At 40.6% G+C, this 18,849-nt stretch overlaps 1 protein-coding gene across 9 annotated transcripts in view; it reads right to left on the bottom strand.

Annotated features, from left to right (window-relative positions):
• LOC135125871 (muscle-specific protein 300 kDa) overlaps positions 1 to 18,849 on the bottom strand; it is a 96,609-nt gene that overhangs the window by 25,602 nt on the left and 52,158 nt on the right. For 4 of the 9 annotated variants that reach the window (XM_064051598.1, XM_064051604.1, XM_064051603.1 and 1 more), the window contains 4 exons: positions 17,936 to 18,746; positions 17,511 to 17,882; positions 17,201 to 17,461; positions 78 to 16,220 (listed from right to left, as the gene is read on the bottom strand). In XM_064051598.1, coding sequence (XP_063907668.1) covers positions 78 to 16,220; positions 17,201 to 17,461; positions 17,511 to 17,882; positions 17,936 to 18,746 — 17,587 coding nt within the window. The other 5 variants (XM_064051605.1, XM_064051606.1, XM_064051602.1 and 2 more) reach the window with 4 other exon arrangements.

The raw sequence follows: 18,849 nt of genomic DNA, 5'->3' as shown, positions 1-18,849 counted from the left end.
ATTTTTATTATCGAAATAAATAAAATAAGCAGTCATGCACTTAAAACGACACCCTAAAGAAACACACAATATTTCACCTTCTTGAGCTGGTCACCTCCCGGTGGACTGTCAATCCCTGCGGATATCGTTGGCTGCATTGGAGGCCCTAGAGAAGGATTTTGGGAGGATTCCGCGATTACATCTTCCGCGATACTTTCAGATAGGTGTTTAGCCGCTCGTAAATGCTCATCGGCAGTTTTGATTTTCGCGACCGGTTCGGGTTCTAAATAGGTACTACGATCTTTCCAACCGCCCACACCTCCAGGTAAAGAGTACATCCTGTAGTCGGTCTGAGCAACGTTACCGTGAATGTCGCCGTTTTGCTGAGCCGGTCTCGGCGAACCGCGACCGCTAGAACCTTCAGAATCGTCGTCTTTATCTGGAGATCCGTCGAAATGGTCTCCGACAGAGACTTCTTCGACGTTTTGCTTCTTCCCGAGGTTGATGTAATAATTCTCTTCGGCTTCGTCGTACAAAGATTTATCTAACCAGAAAGGACCGTCGAGGTTAAGATTTAGCGCAAGGACTTCGTTGGGAGACAGAATTAAATCGTCGGACTTTTTGTGCGAAAACACTTCCGAAATTTTTGACACGATCGTTTCGAAAACGCCTTGCTTCTCGTCAGTCGCGGTTTCCGAATCTGATGATTTCTGACGCTTGCTCTTCTTGTCTTTTTTCTTTTTCTTCGATTCTTCTTGTCGAACCATTTCGACTTCTTCGGCGGGCGTTAGTTCCGTCAGTTTTTCTTTTTCGATTTCTTCAACTGCAATCTCAAATGTGGACTTTTGTGGTTGTTCGGGTTCCTTGATATCTTCTGCTACTTGAACGTTGTCAGGCTTAACCACTTCTGATGGCGTGTCTTTTCCTTTCTTTTCTTTACGTTTCTTTTTCTTGCCTTTCTCTTCAGCGTCCAATTTCACTTCTTCTTTATCTTCGCCTTTTTTCGTTTTCTTTTTCTTCTTCTCGTCGGATTTTGAGGGTGCAACTTTAGATATGAGAGTTTCGAGGAAGCTACCACGTTTTTCGACTGGAGACGCAGGTGTCTTGGGTACGTCAGGTGTGAAATATTGTTCACGTTCGATAAATTCTGCAACGGCTTGTTTATCATGTGGCAGTTTTGAAGTTTCCGTTGGTTTCTCCACGATGAAGAAATCTCCTTCGGACACAAATTCTTGCGTTTGTTCTGTTTGAACATCATCTTTAATACTCGAACTTTGCTGTTCCATTATCCATTTTTGATTCACTATCTCGATTTCGTCAGGTGTGAGATTTTCTTCTGGCACTTTTGCGCTTTCCTTAGGTTCAATAATTTCAAACGCAATTTCTTCGGTTTTATCTGGGAGATCATCTTTCACTGTTTCAATTACTTCAGTTATTTCCTGTGGAACACCGCTTGCTAATTTTTCTGCAGGCTTCGGCTCTGTTTCCACTACTGTAACTTCTTCGACAACCCTCTCTTCTTCAAATTTGTGTTCTGATGGTTTTTCAGTTTCTACAAGTTTTGGTTCTACTTCCTTCGCTGTAACTTCTTCAACAATATTTTCTCCTTCAGGTTTGTGTTGTACTGGTTTCTGAGTTTCTACAAGTTTCGGTTCCACTTCCACTACTTTAATTTCTTCGACAGTATCCTCTTTTTCAAGTTTGTGTTCTGGTGGTTTCTCAGTTTCTACAAGCTTCGGTTCTACTCCCTTCGTTGTAACTTCTTCAACAACACTTTCTTTTTCAGTTTTGTCTTCTGATGGTTGTTCAGTTTCTACTAACTTCGGTTCTACTTCTACTACTGTAACTTCTTCGACAACACTCTTTTCTTCAAGTTTGCGTTTTGGTGATTTCTCAGTTTCGACAAACTTCGGTTCCACATCTTTCGTTTTAACTTCTTCAGCAACACTCTCTTTTTCAGGTTTGTGTTCTGGTGGTTTTTCAGTTTCCACAAACTTCGGTTCTACTTCTACTACTTTAGTTTTTTCCACAATACTGTCTCCAAGTGTGTGTTCTGGTAGTTTTTCAGTATCCAATTTTTTAATTTGTGTGAATTCATCGGTCGCTGGTGTTGTAAGTTCTTCTTGAATGGTTGTTAGTCTTTCCATAATTGTAGCCTCTAGATCTGTTTGTTCGTGGTCTTTTATTTCAGCAATGACTGGTTCTTTCAACTGCTCTTCAGGAGTTTGTTCCTTGACAACGTTTTCGGGTTCCTGTGTGGTATCAACTGTCACTTCTACATTTTCTGAACTTTGATATTTAACGTTTTCGGGTTCTTTTGTTTTATCGACTGTCACTTCGACATTTTCCGTTACCATAGTTTCTTCCAACAGTTCAGCTTTGTGTTGCGCAGGGACACTTTCCGCCTCTTTGGTGTCTTGTTTGCTACCTTTATCCTTGCCTTTCTTGTGTTTCTTCTTCTTTTTGTGTTCCGCGGGTTCTTGTACCTTTTCTGGTTCCTCTGGAACTGTATCCTTACTTTTAGAACCTCCTAAAACGTTCTTAACCGAAGAGAAAAAGCCTCCGAAAATTCCTTGCTTTTCTTCTTTCTTCTCTTTCTTTTTGTCTTTAGTAGGTTTAACTTCCACTTTCACTTCTTCCGCTTTGGGAGATTCAGGCTCTTTCTTTTCCGTCTTTACCGTGTCAACTTTCACCGGTAACGTTACCACTTTTTCTTGTTCTGGCACTTTCACCTCTTTTACTTTAGTGTCACTCTTGGAACTAACCACTGAAGCCCAACTTCTCATCTTGGTTTCATATTGTCTTTCATTTTCTAAAAAGCTGTGACTATCAACTTTAGGTTCTTCATTCCTTGACTTCGAACGCGATCTAGATCTAGCCCGACGTTCTTTCTTTGTAACCAAAGTCATAAAACCATCTTCATCTACTGGAAGTGGTTCAGGTTTATGTTCACTTTCTCCGACCACTTGAATTTGAATTTGTACAGGTGTTTTAGACATTTCAGTTGGTTGAGGAGTTGTAACAGGTGACGGTTCCCTACTTCTACTCGAAGCTACAATGTTAGCGTAGGTTCTATGATGACCTTCAACAGAAGTTCCAGGTTGTTCAATTTCAGGCTGGGAAACGACGATGCTCTCAAGAGGTTCAGCAGGTTTAGGAGATCTGTCCCGTTTTCTTGATTTTCTCTTTGGTTTCTTTACAGTATCTATCTGAACAACTTCTTCGTCTATTTTTTCTGTCGGTTCTTCAATTTTTTCAGTAAACTCAACAGTTTCTGGTAATTTTTCGTGCACTTGTGTTTCCGTCGCACTTGGTTCTTCCACAACATCTACAACGTCGCTCACTTCTTCCTTAACTATTATTTCTTCCTGCGGAACGTCTCTTGAAACAGCACATGGCGATGGCTCTCTACTGCGGCCACTAACCGCATCTGCGTAAGACCTCAATAAATGACTTTCCATATCTTCTGAAGTTTCTTCACTTGTAGTTGTAACTTTTTCCTCTAAAGGTTCTTCAACTACGGGCACGTCCTTCACATCTTCACTCACAGATTTTGTCTTCTTCTTTTTCTTCGGTTTCTTTGCAACTTCAACCGGCTTTATTTCCTCAGTTTTAATTTCTTCGTGGTCAGAAATTTCGGCATGTGCAACCTCAATTTCCTCCTTCGGAGACCTATGCCTTCGTCTGGATTTCCGTTGCAATTTCTTTTCGATTACTTCATCAGCAGACTCTGGTTGAGGTTCAGACTCGCGTTGTCTGGACCGCGATCGTGATCGTGAACGTGATCGAGCCCTTCTGGACACAAACTCCGTGAAACCATCTTCATCTGCCTCAACTTCGACTTTATGTTCTGTCGGTTCAATCACTCTTATTTCCGGTTTTTTGGAAACTTCCTCCTTTTGTGGAACCGTCTCTTTAGCTCCATCGGTGTCTTCCGATTCCGACGAGGGTAATTTTCTGGCAACAACTTCAGCGTAAGTTTTGTCTCCTTTCATCAAAGTTTCCCAAACGTTAACAGGAGTAGGTGCAGACGATGCATCCTCACTCGGTTTCTCTTCTTCTTGTGGTGGGGGTCTCGGCGACTTACTTTTACGTTTTCGTGGAGATTTTTTCGGTTTCAGAGTTTCTTCACTCACCTCTTCAACCGTTTCGGTGCTAACTTCAGTTACCAGTTCTTTAGGAAGAAGATTTTCAATATCCTCTTTTTCTTCTCGCGTTTCTTTCTCGATTTCTTCTTTTTCAGTAGCGATGAATTTGTCGGTTTCTTGAGGAGATGGTGATCTAACTTCCTCTGTCCATACGTTACTTTGAGGTTCGGAAGTTACAAAACCTGAATCTTGCTGGCTGTCTACTATATCGTTGTAGATTCTTTCACCGTAACTCCACATTTGTGTAGAACTATCATCAAATTCGGATTCGTCGTCTTTGTATTCCGAAGTGAATTCAGTATATTGTGTCCTGTGTTCAGCACCAGGGATAAATTCCGCAGCGTTTGGATTAAGGCGCGAGTGTTCCAATTTTGGCACGAACTCAGTTGCTTTAGCTAAGATAGCTTCGAACTGTGATGATCTCATCGATTCTTTAGTTGGAAGAATCAATTCTTCGGCGTCGGCCAAAGTGAGTAAAGAAACTTCAGGTATTTCGTCAGGCAGTTCGTAAGGCTTTGTTGTTGATAGTATAGATTTTGCTGAAACTTCGACTACTTCGTCTGTTTTTGGTTGTTCTTTAGATTTCAAATTGTCTGCACTTGGCACACTTTCTTCCACAGGAACTGTAACTGTATCTGGTTTAATTTCTGGCGCTTGTTCCACTGCAGGTTTTAATTCAGTATCAGGTTCTTGCACAACTTCTTGTTCACTTGGAGTTGGTTTCACAACCACAGGTTTCTCTATGATGTCTGATGGTTCTTCGCTTTCCTGTTGTATACTTTCTACTTTTTCAGTAACCACTTCTATCTCCTCTTGTTTTTCGGTAGCTGCACTGACATCTGTGTTTGTAGTCATAGTGAGCTTTTCTGTGTCAACCTCTTCCGTAAGTGTAACAATTTCTTCAATTTTGTTTTCTGGTGTATCTTCCTGTTCTTTCACCTTACTTTCTACTGGTATTTCCGTTTTACCAATGTATGGCTCATCTAAGTCAGTGGTAATTACATCTGTCTCTAGTACTTCCGTTTTCCCGATGTATGGTTCATCCAAGTCAGTAGTAATTACCTCCATCTCTGGTACTTCTGCGGTACTAGCGTATGGCTCATCTAAATCAGTGGTAATTACATCCATCTCTTTTTTAATAAATTCTACGATAGTAAATTTGTCTGTATCTTCTTTAACATCCTCCAGTTTTGGAATATCCAGCATTGGATCATCCAAGTCCGTCACTATTTCATCAAGATCTGTTACTTGTTCAGAACGTACCACCACTGGTTCTACAATCACAGGTACTTCTGCAGAAGACCTCTCTTGAGCAATAAACTCCAACAGACTATCTTTTTCCTTAGGCAATTCCTTAATCTCACTTTGTGTAGTTTCTTCAGTCTTTTCGGTTACCTCAGGCTCTGTGATTTTTGCTTTCTGCTCATACCAAGCAATCTCCGCATTCAAAAGCTGAATAATATCATACTTAGGAAATTCTAAGAAGAAATACTTCAAAGATTTATCTGCTTCGTCTAATTCTTCAGGTGCTGGTTTCTCTTGCCTCGTATTGATGTAATACTCACTTTCAGCTCTCATCATAGATAGAATATCGTATTGCACCAAATTATCGTCCACAAATGCACATGAAAATTTATCTGGTTCTTTCTCTGTTTCAGTTTCTTCTGTTTTTTCAGGTGACGACTGTCGGATATAGTACTCCGTTTCTGCTTTGCGTTGAGCGATTACGTCGTACTTGATTAAGTCCGGTTCTACGATGAAAGTATTTTGTTTGTCTACAATTTCTTCGTCCATTTGTAGTTCGCTCGTAGGGGTAGTACCATATTCTAATTCATGAACAATGAAGTCAATATTTTCTTCCGTTGGTAAACGACAAATTATCTTTAGTGGTTCTGGAGCTCTTTCCACTTCTATTTCTTCAGTTGGTACTTCAGGAAGTTGAAGATCTACTGGTTCAGTAGTTTGCTGAACTTGTTCTACTGCTGGTGTTTCCTCTTGTTTAACGTTATTGACCACTGTTTCAGTAGACTGAACTCTATCTTGTACTGGCAAAGGACAGACTAAAGGAGTCTCTTCAACAACCACTTTACTTGGTATTCCAGAAGGTTCTTTAGTAGTTGTTATTTGTTCCGGTTCTGGTTGTTGTACTGGTGTTTCTATATCTTCATCTGAAAATACCATTTCTTCGTCTAAAACATTCATCCACAAATCACTTGATTCATCCAAAGGCAGCCCTTTATAAGCCGGTTTTTCAGATTTTTCCACCTTTTCTGGTTGTTTTTCAAGTAAACTTTCCTCCTGTTTGACTGTTTCGACTACAGTTTCAGTAGACTGAACTCTATCTTGTACTGGCAAAGAACAAACTAAAGGAGTTTGTTCAACAACCACTTCTTTACTTGGTATTTCAGAAGGTTCTTTCGTAGTTGTTATTTGTTCCGGTTCTTGTTGTTGCACTGGTGTTTCTGTATCTTCATCTGAAAACACCATTTCTTCGTCTAAAACACCCATCCACAAATCACTTGATTCATCCAAAGGCAGCCCTTTATAAGCCGGTTTTTCAGGTTTTTCCACCTTTTCTGGTTGTTTTTCAAGTAAACTTTCCTCTTGTTTGACTGTTTCAACTACAGTTTCGGTAGCCGGAACAATATCTTTTACTGGCAAAGGACAAACTAAAGGAGTTTGTTCAACAACCACTTCTTTACTTGGTATTTCAGAAGGTTCTTCTTTTGTAGTTGTAATCTGTTCCGGTTCTGGTTGTCGCACTAGTGTGTCTGTATCTTCATCTGAAAACACCATTTCCTCGTCTAAAACATTCATCCACAAATCACTTGATTCATCTAGAGGCAAGCCTTTATAAGCTGGTTTTTCAGATTTTTCCACCTTTACGGATTGTGTTTCAAGTGAAAGCTTTTCATTTTCTATAAACTGTGTGAGTTCACCGCTTTGAGGTTTATCAAGAACTGGTTTCTCTGTCGTCGTTTCTGCAGGCTTCTGTGTAGTATCTTCCTCGTCAGAAAACTCCATCGGTTCATCTAAGACGTCAATCCATAAATCAGAAGTATCATCCAGTGGTAAACCTTTATACGCAAGTTTTTCTTGTGGTACTTCAGACTTTTCTTTTTCCTCTTGAACTGGTGCAATTTCTTCAGTGACTGTAATAACTTCCGCTTGAACTGGCTTTTCTGTGTGGACTGTTGACGATTCAGAGAGTAATTTTTCTTGTGTAATGAAATCTGTTATCGTTTGATGATTTATTTTTTGTAAATCTTCTCCAGTAGTTGGTACAGTTTTTTGTGGTTTTGATGGTTCTATAATTTCTTCCTTGAATTCTACTACCGTTTTATTGATTTCTTCCACATTTTCTTCACTAGTTGTTGCAGTGGTTTGTGGTTTTGATGATTCTACAAATTCCTCTTCGTCAGAGAAGACCATAGGTTCGTCTAAGATATCTATCCAGAGTTCACTAGATTGATCCAACGGTAAACCTTTATAAGCCGGTTTTTCAACCACTTTTTCTGGTGATTTTGGTTCTTGCGTAGGTTGCACTGATTTCTGTTCTTTTAACTCCGTAGTCTCCAATTTCACTTGCTCTGTTACAGTAGGTTCGTCGATTATTTGTGTTTCTTGTCGTATTTCTGCTGCTGGTACTTCCTTAGTTTGTGGCAGTTCTTCTTGTGGTTTTCTTTGTTCAACAGTTTCTACTTTCTGTTCTTCACTTTCGTCTTCTAAAGTAATTGTTGTTTCAAGCCAAAGGTTTGATGTTTGGTCTATCGGTAATCCTTTATAGTCAGTTTTGACTGGCTTTTCTCCAATTTCAATATTCACCCACGGCTCAGTAGCCTGCTTTTCTGTTTCAATTAAACTCTCTGACAGTGTTTTTTCTGTGACAAGTTCGACAACATTATCCGCCATAATATTTGGTATAAAAATAAATTCTTCCCCAACGAGATTTTCGGATGTGCTATCCAACAATTTAGTTATTTCTGACGTTGAAGAAGTCAAAGTTTCGTCAATCGGAGTCTCTTCTTCGAAGCTAATTATTTGTGGATGTTCCTCAAACGAAACTGTTTTCTCCTTCTTGCTTGTTTTACGTTTAGGCTTAGACTCTTCCTCTTGAAGCTCGAATGGTTCCAGTTCTGGTTCTTTCTTCTTTTCCTTATCTTTTTTCTGTTGTTGTTCTTGAGTTGGTAGCTTCTCAACAGTTTCTAGTTCCTCAATATGAACTTCCTCATCAGCTTTTTGATGTTCGAATTCCATTTGCTTTACTTTCTCTTTCTTTTTCTTCGGCTTATCTTCTACATGTTGCTGCTCCTCACTTGGTAGTTTATCCAAAGTTTCAGGTTCCTCAACTCGAGCTTCCTCATTATCCTTTTGATGTTTATGTTCTTTATCCTTCTTTTTCTTATGTTTATCTTTTTTGTGATGATGTTCCTCACTTGGTGGTTTGTCGAGAATTTCAGGTTGCTCCACTTTGGTTTCCTCATCATCTTTCTTGTGTCTGTGTTTCTTCTTCTTTTTCTTAGATTTTGAAGTTTCCGTTTCATGTTCTTCTTCTAAAATCACTGATTCCTGAGGTGTTTCAGCCTCAATTTCAGTTACTTCTTCAACAGTCTTCTCTTCCTCATCTTTCTTTTCGGCTGGTAATTCAATTTCTTCGAATGGTTCCTCACTTTCAACAGGCTTCTTCTTATGTCTCTTCTTTTTAGATTTTTTATCAGAATCAACAACTGGTTCAACTTCTTTAATTACCGGCTCAACTTTTGTTACCACATTTGTGGCGGGCGTAACTTCTTCACTTTCAACTTTCTGTGCTGATGTTTTAGAACCTACAATGCTTGCCCAAGACGTCGATGATCTTTCTTCGTCAACATTAAAACTAGTAATATCTTTAGTTTCTTCAGTAACCGTAGTCTCCTCTACATTTTTACATTCTACACTTTCCTCTTGAACCGTTTTAGATTTTTTATGCTTCTTCCTTTTGTTTTTACCCATACCATGTCCTTTCTCTTCGCTGTCTGAAATAATAACGTCTTGGTCTAACACTTTCTCATCACTAATATCTTCAGGAGTCAAACCTGCACTAATCGGTTTTTCTTCTAAAGTCTCGACAGGCTTAACTTCCTCTACGGCGTTACCGTTAACAGGCAAACCGTGATGTTTACGTTCTTCATTTATAAATTCAGCCACTTGTTCACTTTGAATTTTCACTTCTCCTTTGCCCGACAGAACATTCATGACGTCTTCAATATTACTAACTTCAAAGTCGACAGATTCGAGTCGTGTCATTGACGTTTGATTAGAATCAGACGACTTGATCTCGTCGCCAGTTTCAGATGGAGGAGTTTCCAGCAGGAATTCCAAAGGAATTCCTTGGCGTTTCTTTTTCTTTTTCATTTTTTCTTCAAATGCTTTGCATGCTTCTATCTCCTCTGCTGTAAATTCTGCTACTTCTGGAGTTTTCTTCTTTTTGTCTTTTTTCTTTTTAGAATGACTTTCGGCGGCTTTCTGACTGGGACGTTGTTGGACAGAACCAAATATTACTTGTTCGAGTTCAAATGTTTCAGAAAGACTATCACGTGGTGTTTCAGTAATTATTGTTTCAGTTGTAGTGGTTTCAACAGGCGTCACCTCAGTTATTTTTTCTGTTGTAACAGTTTCTGTAGCATTAGTTACAACGTTAAGAGATGGTTCAGATGGTGGAATTACGTTTTCGAGAGATTCTTCTAACGGAGTTCCAGCAGGAGTTTCTGATTTGGTATCGAGAGCTTCAGAAAATTCGGTTTCTGTTATACAGGTTTCAGAAAATGTGTCAATTCCTGAATCTGATTTTGTGAGAACTGACTTGTGTTCTTCAAGTGGAGTTATTACAGGACTTGTTTGTACTTCTGCAGTAGGAATTAATTTTTCTTCTTCTGTTGGAGTTACCGTAGAAGTTTCAAAAACGTTCACCTTTTCTTCATGTAAAGGAGTTTCTTTACGAGGTTCTACAATGTCGTGATGTGATTCTGTTACAGTTACCGTGGATATCGTTTCAGTTATTGTTTTAGGTAATACCTCAGCCTGTACAGTTTCAACTTGTTTTAATTTGTCTTCTGGTTGTGTTTCAGAAGCTGTTATTTCAACTTTAGACGTAGTTTTATCCTGAGGTTTCGATTCTTTTTCATCTATCTGTGGAATACTTTTCTCAATTACAGTTACAGTTTTAGGTGAAACTTCAGTAGATACAATTTCATCAAGATTTTGTTGCAGTAAAATATCTTCTGGTTGTGTTTCAGAAATCATTGGAACATCTCCATGAGTTTTACCTATCGCAGCTTCCGTGGTTACTTCTACTTTAGATATAGTTTTATCCTGAGGTTTCGGTTCTTTTTCATCTACGTGTGGAGTACTTTTCTCAGTTACAGTCACAGTAGATATCGTTTCAGTAATTGTTTTTGGTAAAACTGCAGTAGATATAGTTTCAACGAGATCTTGTTGCTTCAAGATATCTTCAGGTTGTGTTTCAGAAGTCGTTGAAATGTCTTTGTGAGTTTCAGCTATGGTGGTTTCAATGCGTTCTGTTACAGTAGTTTCAACCAGAGGTTTCTGTGTCAAAATATCTTGATCTGTTTCTACGTTAGATGGAGCTTTGTCTTGAGGTTTTGATTCTTTTTCAACTATTTGTGGAGTAGATTCTTTAGTTACAGTTACTGTGGATACCGTTTCAGTTATTGTTTGAGGCAATGCTTCAGTAGATACAGTTTCAACAAAATCTTGTTGCTCTACGATATCTTTTTGTTGTGTTTCAGAAGTCGTTGAAATGTCTCGATGAGTTTCAATTACCGTGGTTTTAATTGTTTTTGTTGTAAAAGCTTCAACGTTAGAAGTAGTTTCATCTTGAGGTTCTAATTGTTTTTCTTCTATTCGTGGAGTGGAGTGAGTTGAAGTTACTGTGGTTACTGTTTCAGTTATTCTTTGAGGCAATATTTCAGTAGAAACAGTTGTAACAAAATCTTGTTGCTCTCTGATAAATCCAAGTTGCGTTTCAGAAGTGGTTGAAATGTCCTTATGAGTTTCAGCTACCGTGGTTTCAATGGTTTCTGGTACAGAAGCTTGTACGATTTCCTTCTGTTTTAAAATTTCTGGACTTATTTCAACATCAAATATAGCTTTATCTTGATCTTTTTGATTTATCTGTGGAGTATTGTCCTCCGTTGTAGTTACAACAGAAGTAATCTCAATAGCAGGTTCTGCTTCTACCAAAGAAGTGTCAACAATCAGTTCATCTGTTGGTTTCTTTGAGTCTTCCTTTTGAATTTCAGGTGATGTAATACTTTCTGTCTTAAAGGTTTCAAGCGATTTCTGTATTACGATGTTTTCATCTTTACTTTCTACTGTTTCAAACTGAGTTTCCGATTCTTTCCCAACATGTTTTGTTGTTACTTCTTCAGTTACTGTGTATGTTGCAGGTGTTACTTCAGTTGTCTCAGTAGTAGATGTTACAACAACTCTTTGTGTATAAACTTCGTCTGCTTTATCAAATCTGGATGTATCAATTTCTTTTTCGAATTCGGGTAGAGTTACCGTTTTTGTCTCGGTTACTGTTGTTGTATGCACACCTTCAGGTATTCTTTCATCTGTTTCAGCTATCTGTTCTTGTTTTGAAATTATTTCACCAGTTGTCTTTTCACCTTCTTTCATAACTTCTTCAATATAATGCGTTGTATGTACTGGAGTTTCAATGAACTCCATCTTCATAGATACTACAGGTTTCAAGCGAACTTCCTCGTGAGTTATCAAAACAATCTTTTGAGTAGGACCGACTAAAATGTCGTCGGCTGTCTTTTCTACACTTTCTTCTTTAATTTCTTCAATCACCTCTTTTATCTCCTTCTCGTCTTCTTTAGAGGTTACTTTTACTTCTTTAGAGGTTACTACAGGTTGAGACAAGCTCACAGTTTCTGTCACAAGAGGCGTCTTCGTCATACTTGTGACCGTAGTAATCGTTGTCACTGACTTAGATTTTTTAATCTCTTCTTCGTCTTTCTTGTGCTTCTTCTTCTTTGATTTTTGCTCTTTGCTTTTAACAGGTGCTTTGTCTTTTTCTTTAACGGGCACTTCATCTGAATGTGCTACTTCTGTATCTATGAAACTTTGTACAAGATTACCTAACGCGGGCTTTAATTCTGACGATTCCTCTACTTTTTCAACAACGTCATCTTTGTGAGTAAATTCTGTAACCAAAATATCAGTAGTAGTGGGTTTATCTTCCTTAGATTTTGGTTTCTTAGATTTCTTTTTGCTCTTTCGTGTAGGTGGAGCTTGAGGAGTGAAAGTATCGTCAGGCAAGTCAGCTATTATTTGTTCTTTTTCTTTGCTCTTTTCCACTGTTGTGAAGATTTCTTGTTGTTCTACTATTTCTGATTCTGAAACTTGAGTTTTCTCTGTACTGATGAAAGTCGGTGTAAGTTCAGTTATCTGTTCTATATGTTCTTCGGTTTTGTCAACGCGACATGGTTGTGTTTCTTTTACAGTTTCTTCTTCCTTACTTTCTTCCAATTTGTTCGTATCTGTTGAAATTTCTTCAAGCGGTAACTCTACTTTTCCAGGTGTGGTTTTTGCCTCTTCTTCTAATTTATTCTCAACTTGTAGAACATCTACAAGATCCGGCTTTTTCGTAAGTTCTTCAATCGATGGTTCTTCATCTTTTTTCTCAACTTTTACAGGCTGTGGCTCCACTTTCTTAGTTTCTGCAATCGATGGAATTAGTGTTACTTCTTCATCTTTTTTCTCAACTTGTACAACTTCTTCAAGCTGTGGTTTCACTTTCTTAGGTTCTTCAATCGATGGAATTAGTGTCACTTCTTCATCTTTTTTCTCAACTTGTACAACTTTTTCAGGTTGTAGTTCCACTTTCTTAGATTCTTCAATCGATGGAATTAGTGACACTTCTTCATCTTTTTTCTCAACTTGTACAACTTTTTCAGGCTGTAGTTCCACTTTCTTAGATTCTTCAATCGATGGAATTAGTGACACTTCTTCATCTTTTTTCTCAACTTGTACAACTTTTTCAGGCTGTAGCTTCACTTTCTTAGATTCTTCAATCGATGGAATTAGTGACACTTCTTCATCTTTTTTCTCAACTTGTACAACTTCTTCAACCTGTGGCTCCACTTTCTTAGGTTCTTCAATCGATGACATTTGAGTCACTTCTTCGTCTTTTATTTCGACAACAGGCTGCTGCGTAGAAACTCCAGAATCTTTCTGTTTACCTTTCTTTGATTTTTTCTTCGATTTGGTAACCGTTTCAGACGTATGTGAGACATCAGCTTTTTCACTTTCTATGAATGTCGTCGTAACCTGTTCAACGAGTATTTTATCATCATGTTGTTCTAAAGGTTTCACTTGCTCTTTCGTTTTACTCTTTTTCGGTTTTTTCTGTGGTTTAGAAGGAGCCTCTTCTGCAATTTCTGTTTTTTCAGTGGTGATAAACGTTTCGCTAATACTTTGTGGTACTTCTTCAGTACTTTCAACTTTATCTTCGACTTCGGGTTCACTGACCGTTCCTTCTTTCGATTTAGACTTCTTATGCTTTTTCTTCGACTTTGTTTCTTTTGGAAGATCTTCAGTTGGGGTTTCTTCGACATCGTCCTTAGACTCACTCTCTGATTGATTTTGAGGAACCTGTTTTGGTTTCGATTTCTTTGATTTAGTTTTAGTAACCTGTACTTCTGGTACATCTGGTTCTGACTTTGCTCCAGTTGGAGCTTCAAAAGTTTCAGGAGAAAGCAATATTTCTTTTTCGGATGTATCTTTAGTCACTTCTGCTGGTTCTACAATTTCTTCAGATGTATGTGTGGGCAAGGTCTTCTTAGCCTTCTTTCTTTTCTTATTTTCTTTAACTTTTGGTGCCGTCTCCACATTGTCAGTAGAAAGGGGTGCTTCTTCTTCTTCAGTTGTTTCTTTCACCGTTTCTGGTTTGGCTACATTTTCGATATTTGTTTCTGGAGAAGGTACAGCTTTAGGTTTCTTAGATTTGGATTTTCGCTTGCTTTCCTTAACTTTTGGTTCTGTTTCTTCCGGAGTAGTTACCGAGCTTCCCGTCTCACCTTCTGTACTTTCGCCAGAAATGGGTTGTTCGAGACGAGGTTTCTGTTTAGACTTGGATTTCTTCTTTGGCTTAACAATGACTTCTTCATTTTCTACAGGACTGTCGATCACTTCTGTCACTTCAATCACTGTATCAGACTTTTTCAAGACCCTCTTCTTCGAGGGCTTTTCTTTGACACTGTCAGTCTTCTCGGCGGGTTTCTCCTCCTTTACGATATTTTCTTTATTGACTTCGTCTGGTGGTTTCCCACCTTTCTTCTTCTTCTGTTTAGATTTCTTCTCTTCGTTTGGTTCTTCCGTAACAGTTTTCACTTTAGTCTCTTCAATAATTTTCTGTTTCGGTTTCACATTATCGATGACCGTTTCTGTTGTTGTTTTAACAACCGTGATGTGTTTAACATGCGGCTTATTCTTCTGGCTAGCTTCACTATCTTTAATTTTTTGTGGTTCGATTTCTTTAAGCGCACTATCGATGTCGTCGTCGCTTTTATCTTTCGTTTTCTTCTTCTTCTTCTTGTCTGTATCTTGGGGAACACTATTACTACTTACATCACTAAATACTTTCAAGTCTTGTACGTTAGGAGAATCATCAGCATCGTCATCACTCATCACATCGACGAGCTCTCCATGATGACCATCTGATGGAGTTTTAATTTCGATGGGTCCGTGTCGTTTCTTTTGTGTCTTTTTATGTTGCTTGGTAGCAACATCAGGAACAATTTCCTTTTGGCGCGTTTGGGGCTCCGTCGACTTCGTTTCGTCCTTTTGCTTGGACTCGCGTCCATGCGCTGGAGATTTGCGTCGAGGAGGTCGATTGGTAGTCGTTGCCGGTGCACTGGATGGCTGGAGAGGCTTCGAAGCAAGTCCTTGAGACAAAATTTGAGCATAAGAAAAGTGACTACCGGGATCAAGCTTGGGAGTTTCTTCAACTTCGGTTTTGGAAACTGAATCAACTTCCTCCTTGTCTTGAAGGGTCGGTTGTGGTTTTTCAACAGGTGCCGACGTTTGCGGAGGTTGGTAATTTTCGTAGTGCGGCACTTGTTGAGTAATCACAGTTGTTTGATTAATGTACTGTTGGTTGTACTGGTCCGGATACAAGTAAGTACCTAAACCGGAACCCATCAACTGTTGTCCTGAAGCTATAAAATTAACCATGTCAGGAATGGGTTGAATGTAATCGAAGATACCTTGTTGGTGAGGATAGTACGGTTGATCCGTGGGGATCGAATACTGGTACGGAGGTTGGCTGTACTGGTTCCAGTTCTGCTGCGGCACGAAACTGTACTGGGGTTGCACTTGAGGAACCGCGACGATTTCGGGTTGCGGTTCTGGCTTTGGCACCTCTGGTTTCTCTTGTTTCGGGGGCGGCGGTGATGGTGACGGTGGCGGCGTCGGTACAGTTTCGGGTTGCTGCTTCACTCTAGGTTTCCGTTCTTCTACTTGTTCGACACCGTACTGACCGGGGCCGAATTGACCGCGCAAAATTTCAGCATAAGTGGTGGAACCTGGTTCCCATATGGGGCTCGGGGAGCGCCCACGTGGTCTAACCTCCGGTTTCAGGAAGACTTTCTCCTCTTCTATCTTAACCATAGGTGCTTCTTTGATCTTCTGTGGTTGGGGTTGGGGTTCCGGTTTGGGTCTGTCTTCGCGCCTCCTCGGCGATCGACTTCTTCTCGGAGCTTTGACGACCGGAGCTTCCGGTTCGTGCTTCGAGATCTTGGTCGTTTTGGGCGCCGGGGAGTCCGGTTCGCTTACAACCTTCGGTTTGGCAGCTTGAGTTTCCGGTTCGGTCGCTACCGTTTCGATTTTTGTCTCAACAACTTGCGTTTCGGTCGTCTCCATTTCGCGTGTTTCCGATCGGCGTTCCTGCGATTTGGACCGTCCGGCCGTAATGTCCGCGTACGTAATCCCGAGTAGGGAGGTGGGTTGGACGTAATAGGGATCCACGCGTTGGATCTTCCCGGTGAGAACATCGATCCTTTGCCGGTAGGCCTCAATCCGCGCCTGTTCACGCAGCAACAATGCAAGAAATCAGTATAAAACGCGTATCACATGTGTGTGAATAGAGTATTCGCGCGATGCAAGATGGTGGCTGAAACGCACGTCGTTTTAGGTGTTTGGAGGTCAAGTCGGGTGGTGAGGGACGAGATCGGGGGAAGGGAGGTCGGTTCGGTTAAGTGTCGAGCGGTTCCGAGTCCGGCACGCCCCTCTGCAGAATCAACTTGATGCGCTCGTTACGAGCCGAGAGCTTGTTCTGCAAGGCACGCACACGATCTCTGCACGCCTACACCCGAGGAAGAGAAGGGAGTGCAGCAATAATGACAAAAAAGAACGAAAACAAAACGCTGTGTGAGAAACAAGTAAACGTAACTTAAGATTGTGTTCGCTTTCTGGCTCACCCCAGAACTAAGTCATAAAGAATGGAAAAAGCGACAGTGGATGCGCTAGAATATGAGTGATCTGTATACCCAACAACCGTGTGGCATGAGAAAGAGAGTGAACACAAAATATACAAATAAACAAAATGGTGGTGAAACTCAAGCTATTAACTAAGCAGTTGATGGTAAAGAAGCGGCAAAAGCAGTAAATGAAGCATAATTAAACGAATAGAAAAGAGCCCGAAACCAAAACAAACACAATCCCCAGCTGCCTCGAGGAGAGGGGAGCGGAAACACCTTGATGGCGCATCAATCACCTCTGCAGCGCCCCATATTTCTAAAACTTTCATCAAAATGTTTCCAAATAACAATTTTGCCGTCGACAGGAATTGGTTGGGAGTTCTCTTCCGAACATCATCTCAAAAACCACGCGAAAATTTTTTGGCTTCACTACGGCTGCGGTGCGGCTTGAGCAAGATGAAGGTGGCTATGTTAGTCTTAGTCACATGAAAACACCACAGCTCTTTATGGTGTTGGTGACGTCACAGCACATGCCACTTCCATCCAGAAAAATCCATCGTTAATACAACACACACTAGAACCTACCTGTTGTTCTCGGACAGCTTGATCACGATCGTGTGGCAAGTGCGTCGGAGCCATCGCCGTCCTCAGCTGCTGTTCCACCTGGACGATCTGCTGACGAAGCTGCTGCACCTCAATCTGGTACTGCTCGACCTGAGCGATAGCTTGCTCGAGCTTCGAACTCTGATCTCTAATCGTTTTATTAAGATCGTCCAGTTCTTTGAGAAGCGCTTCGGCGGATTGAGTCACACGAGAGTCTCCACCGACTCCGGACCGGAAGTGTAACTGTAAACAAAAATGAGTATCTCGATTCCAATCCGAATCACTCGAATACCTGAAGTTTTTCGACAGACAAGGAAATCTTGGTCTTTTGAATCTGGATATCGGCCAACAACTTCTCACAAAGACCGTGTTGATCCCTCAACGGCTTCTTCTTGTTCTGTTGAGACTCCAAAGTGGCGGTGGTCTTTTCGATCCAACCCCGTACATCCTTCATTTTCTTTTCGCATTGCTCCCACTCTTCGGACGTTTCCTGGAGTAAGGCATTACGTTCCAAAATTAACGCTTCGACTTCGGTTTTAGCTTCTTCGGCTTCCTCCATCTTAGCTGGAAGATCTCCGACGCTGGTCACGCTTCCGATGTGTTCCAGTTCTTTAGCCATTTCGCTTAGATTTTTGCTCGCGGTTTTGCAACTCTTCACGGCGTTCTTAAAAACCCAGCAACCTGAGTATTTTGTTACTATTATTTCGTAATACTTACGGAATAGTCGTGGAGTTTCTGACGGGCTTCCGTGAGCGTCGTGATGTACAAGGGTTCCTGAAGGAAGACCTTCTTTTCTTGAACCCAGGCCATCACCAATTGGTACAAACTAAGGAAGCGTTGCCACGCGTCTAGAGTCTCTCCGACTTGCTGTCTCTTCTCTTCCAACCACGATCGCACCTGTTGCAACTGATCAGCCAATTCGTTCATCGTCGACTGCACCAACTGTCTCTCCTCGTCGTCTTTCGTTTTCTCCATGATGACTTTCCCGTTTTTGATTAATTTTTCCAGACGATCCGCGATCGTCCCGATTTCAGATTGAATCTGTTGTAGATGTTGTTGCAACAGTTGGGGCTCGACGGACCGATCTTGTACTTTAAGTTCCGCATCCTTGATCCAACTTTGAACCTCTTCGACGTCGTTGAGGTAATCCGTCCGGATCGTCCTTGCTTTCTTAAACTCCCTATCTTTTTCTTCCATGGCACTGGCGATTGCTTCAGTCAAGAGCTCCAATTGGTTAAGTTCCTGTGCGACGTCCGACGGAACCAACTGCTGGGCTCTGTTATATTTGTCTTTAAGTCTCGAAGATAAATCTTTGGCTTGTCTACAGCGAGAATCGACCCGACTTCGGAGCTGCTTCAACTCCGCCTCGGTCCTGTCGAGATCTGCGTCGAAGACGTAGAAGTTTTCGACTTCGAGTTTGAGTTTATTCAACTCTGTTCTTTCTCGCGATATATTGTTAAGGGCTTCGACGATTTCCCGGAGGTCGTCTTCGGTTTTCCTTCGCTTGTCGTCTAAACTGTCCAGAAGCCTGCAACAACAACGTGAAACGTGTTTTGAGTGTATGATGTCCGTTTTATTTTTGCACCGGACTATTTTTAATTCACGACCTGGTACATATTCGGTGTGCCAAA

The sequence above is a fragment of the Zophobas morio genome, unplaced genomic scaffold, assembly GCF_036711695.1.
Source record: "Zophobas morio isolate AGI-343-1 ecotype UQ-CSIRO unplaced genomic scaffold, CSIRO_AGI_Zmor_V1 ptg000009l, whole genome shotgun sequence".
NCBI lineage: Eukaryota > Metazoa > Arthropoda > Insecta > Coleoptera > Tenebrionidae > Zophobas > Zophobas morio.
The sequence above is the reverse complement of the archived record's forward strand: the minus strand, read 5'-3'. Positions and strand labels throughout refer to the sequence as shown.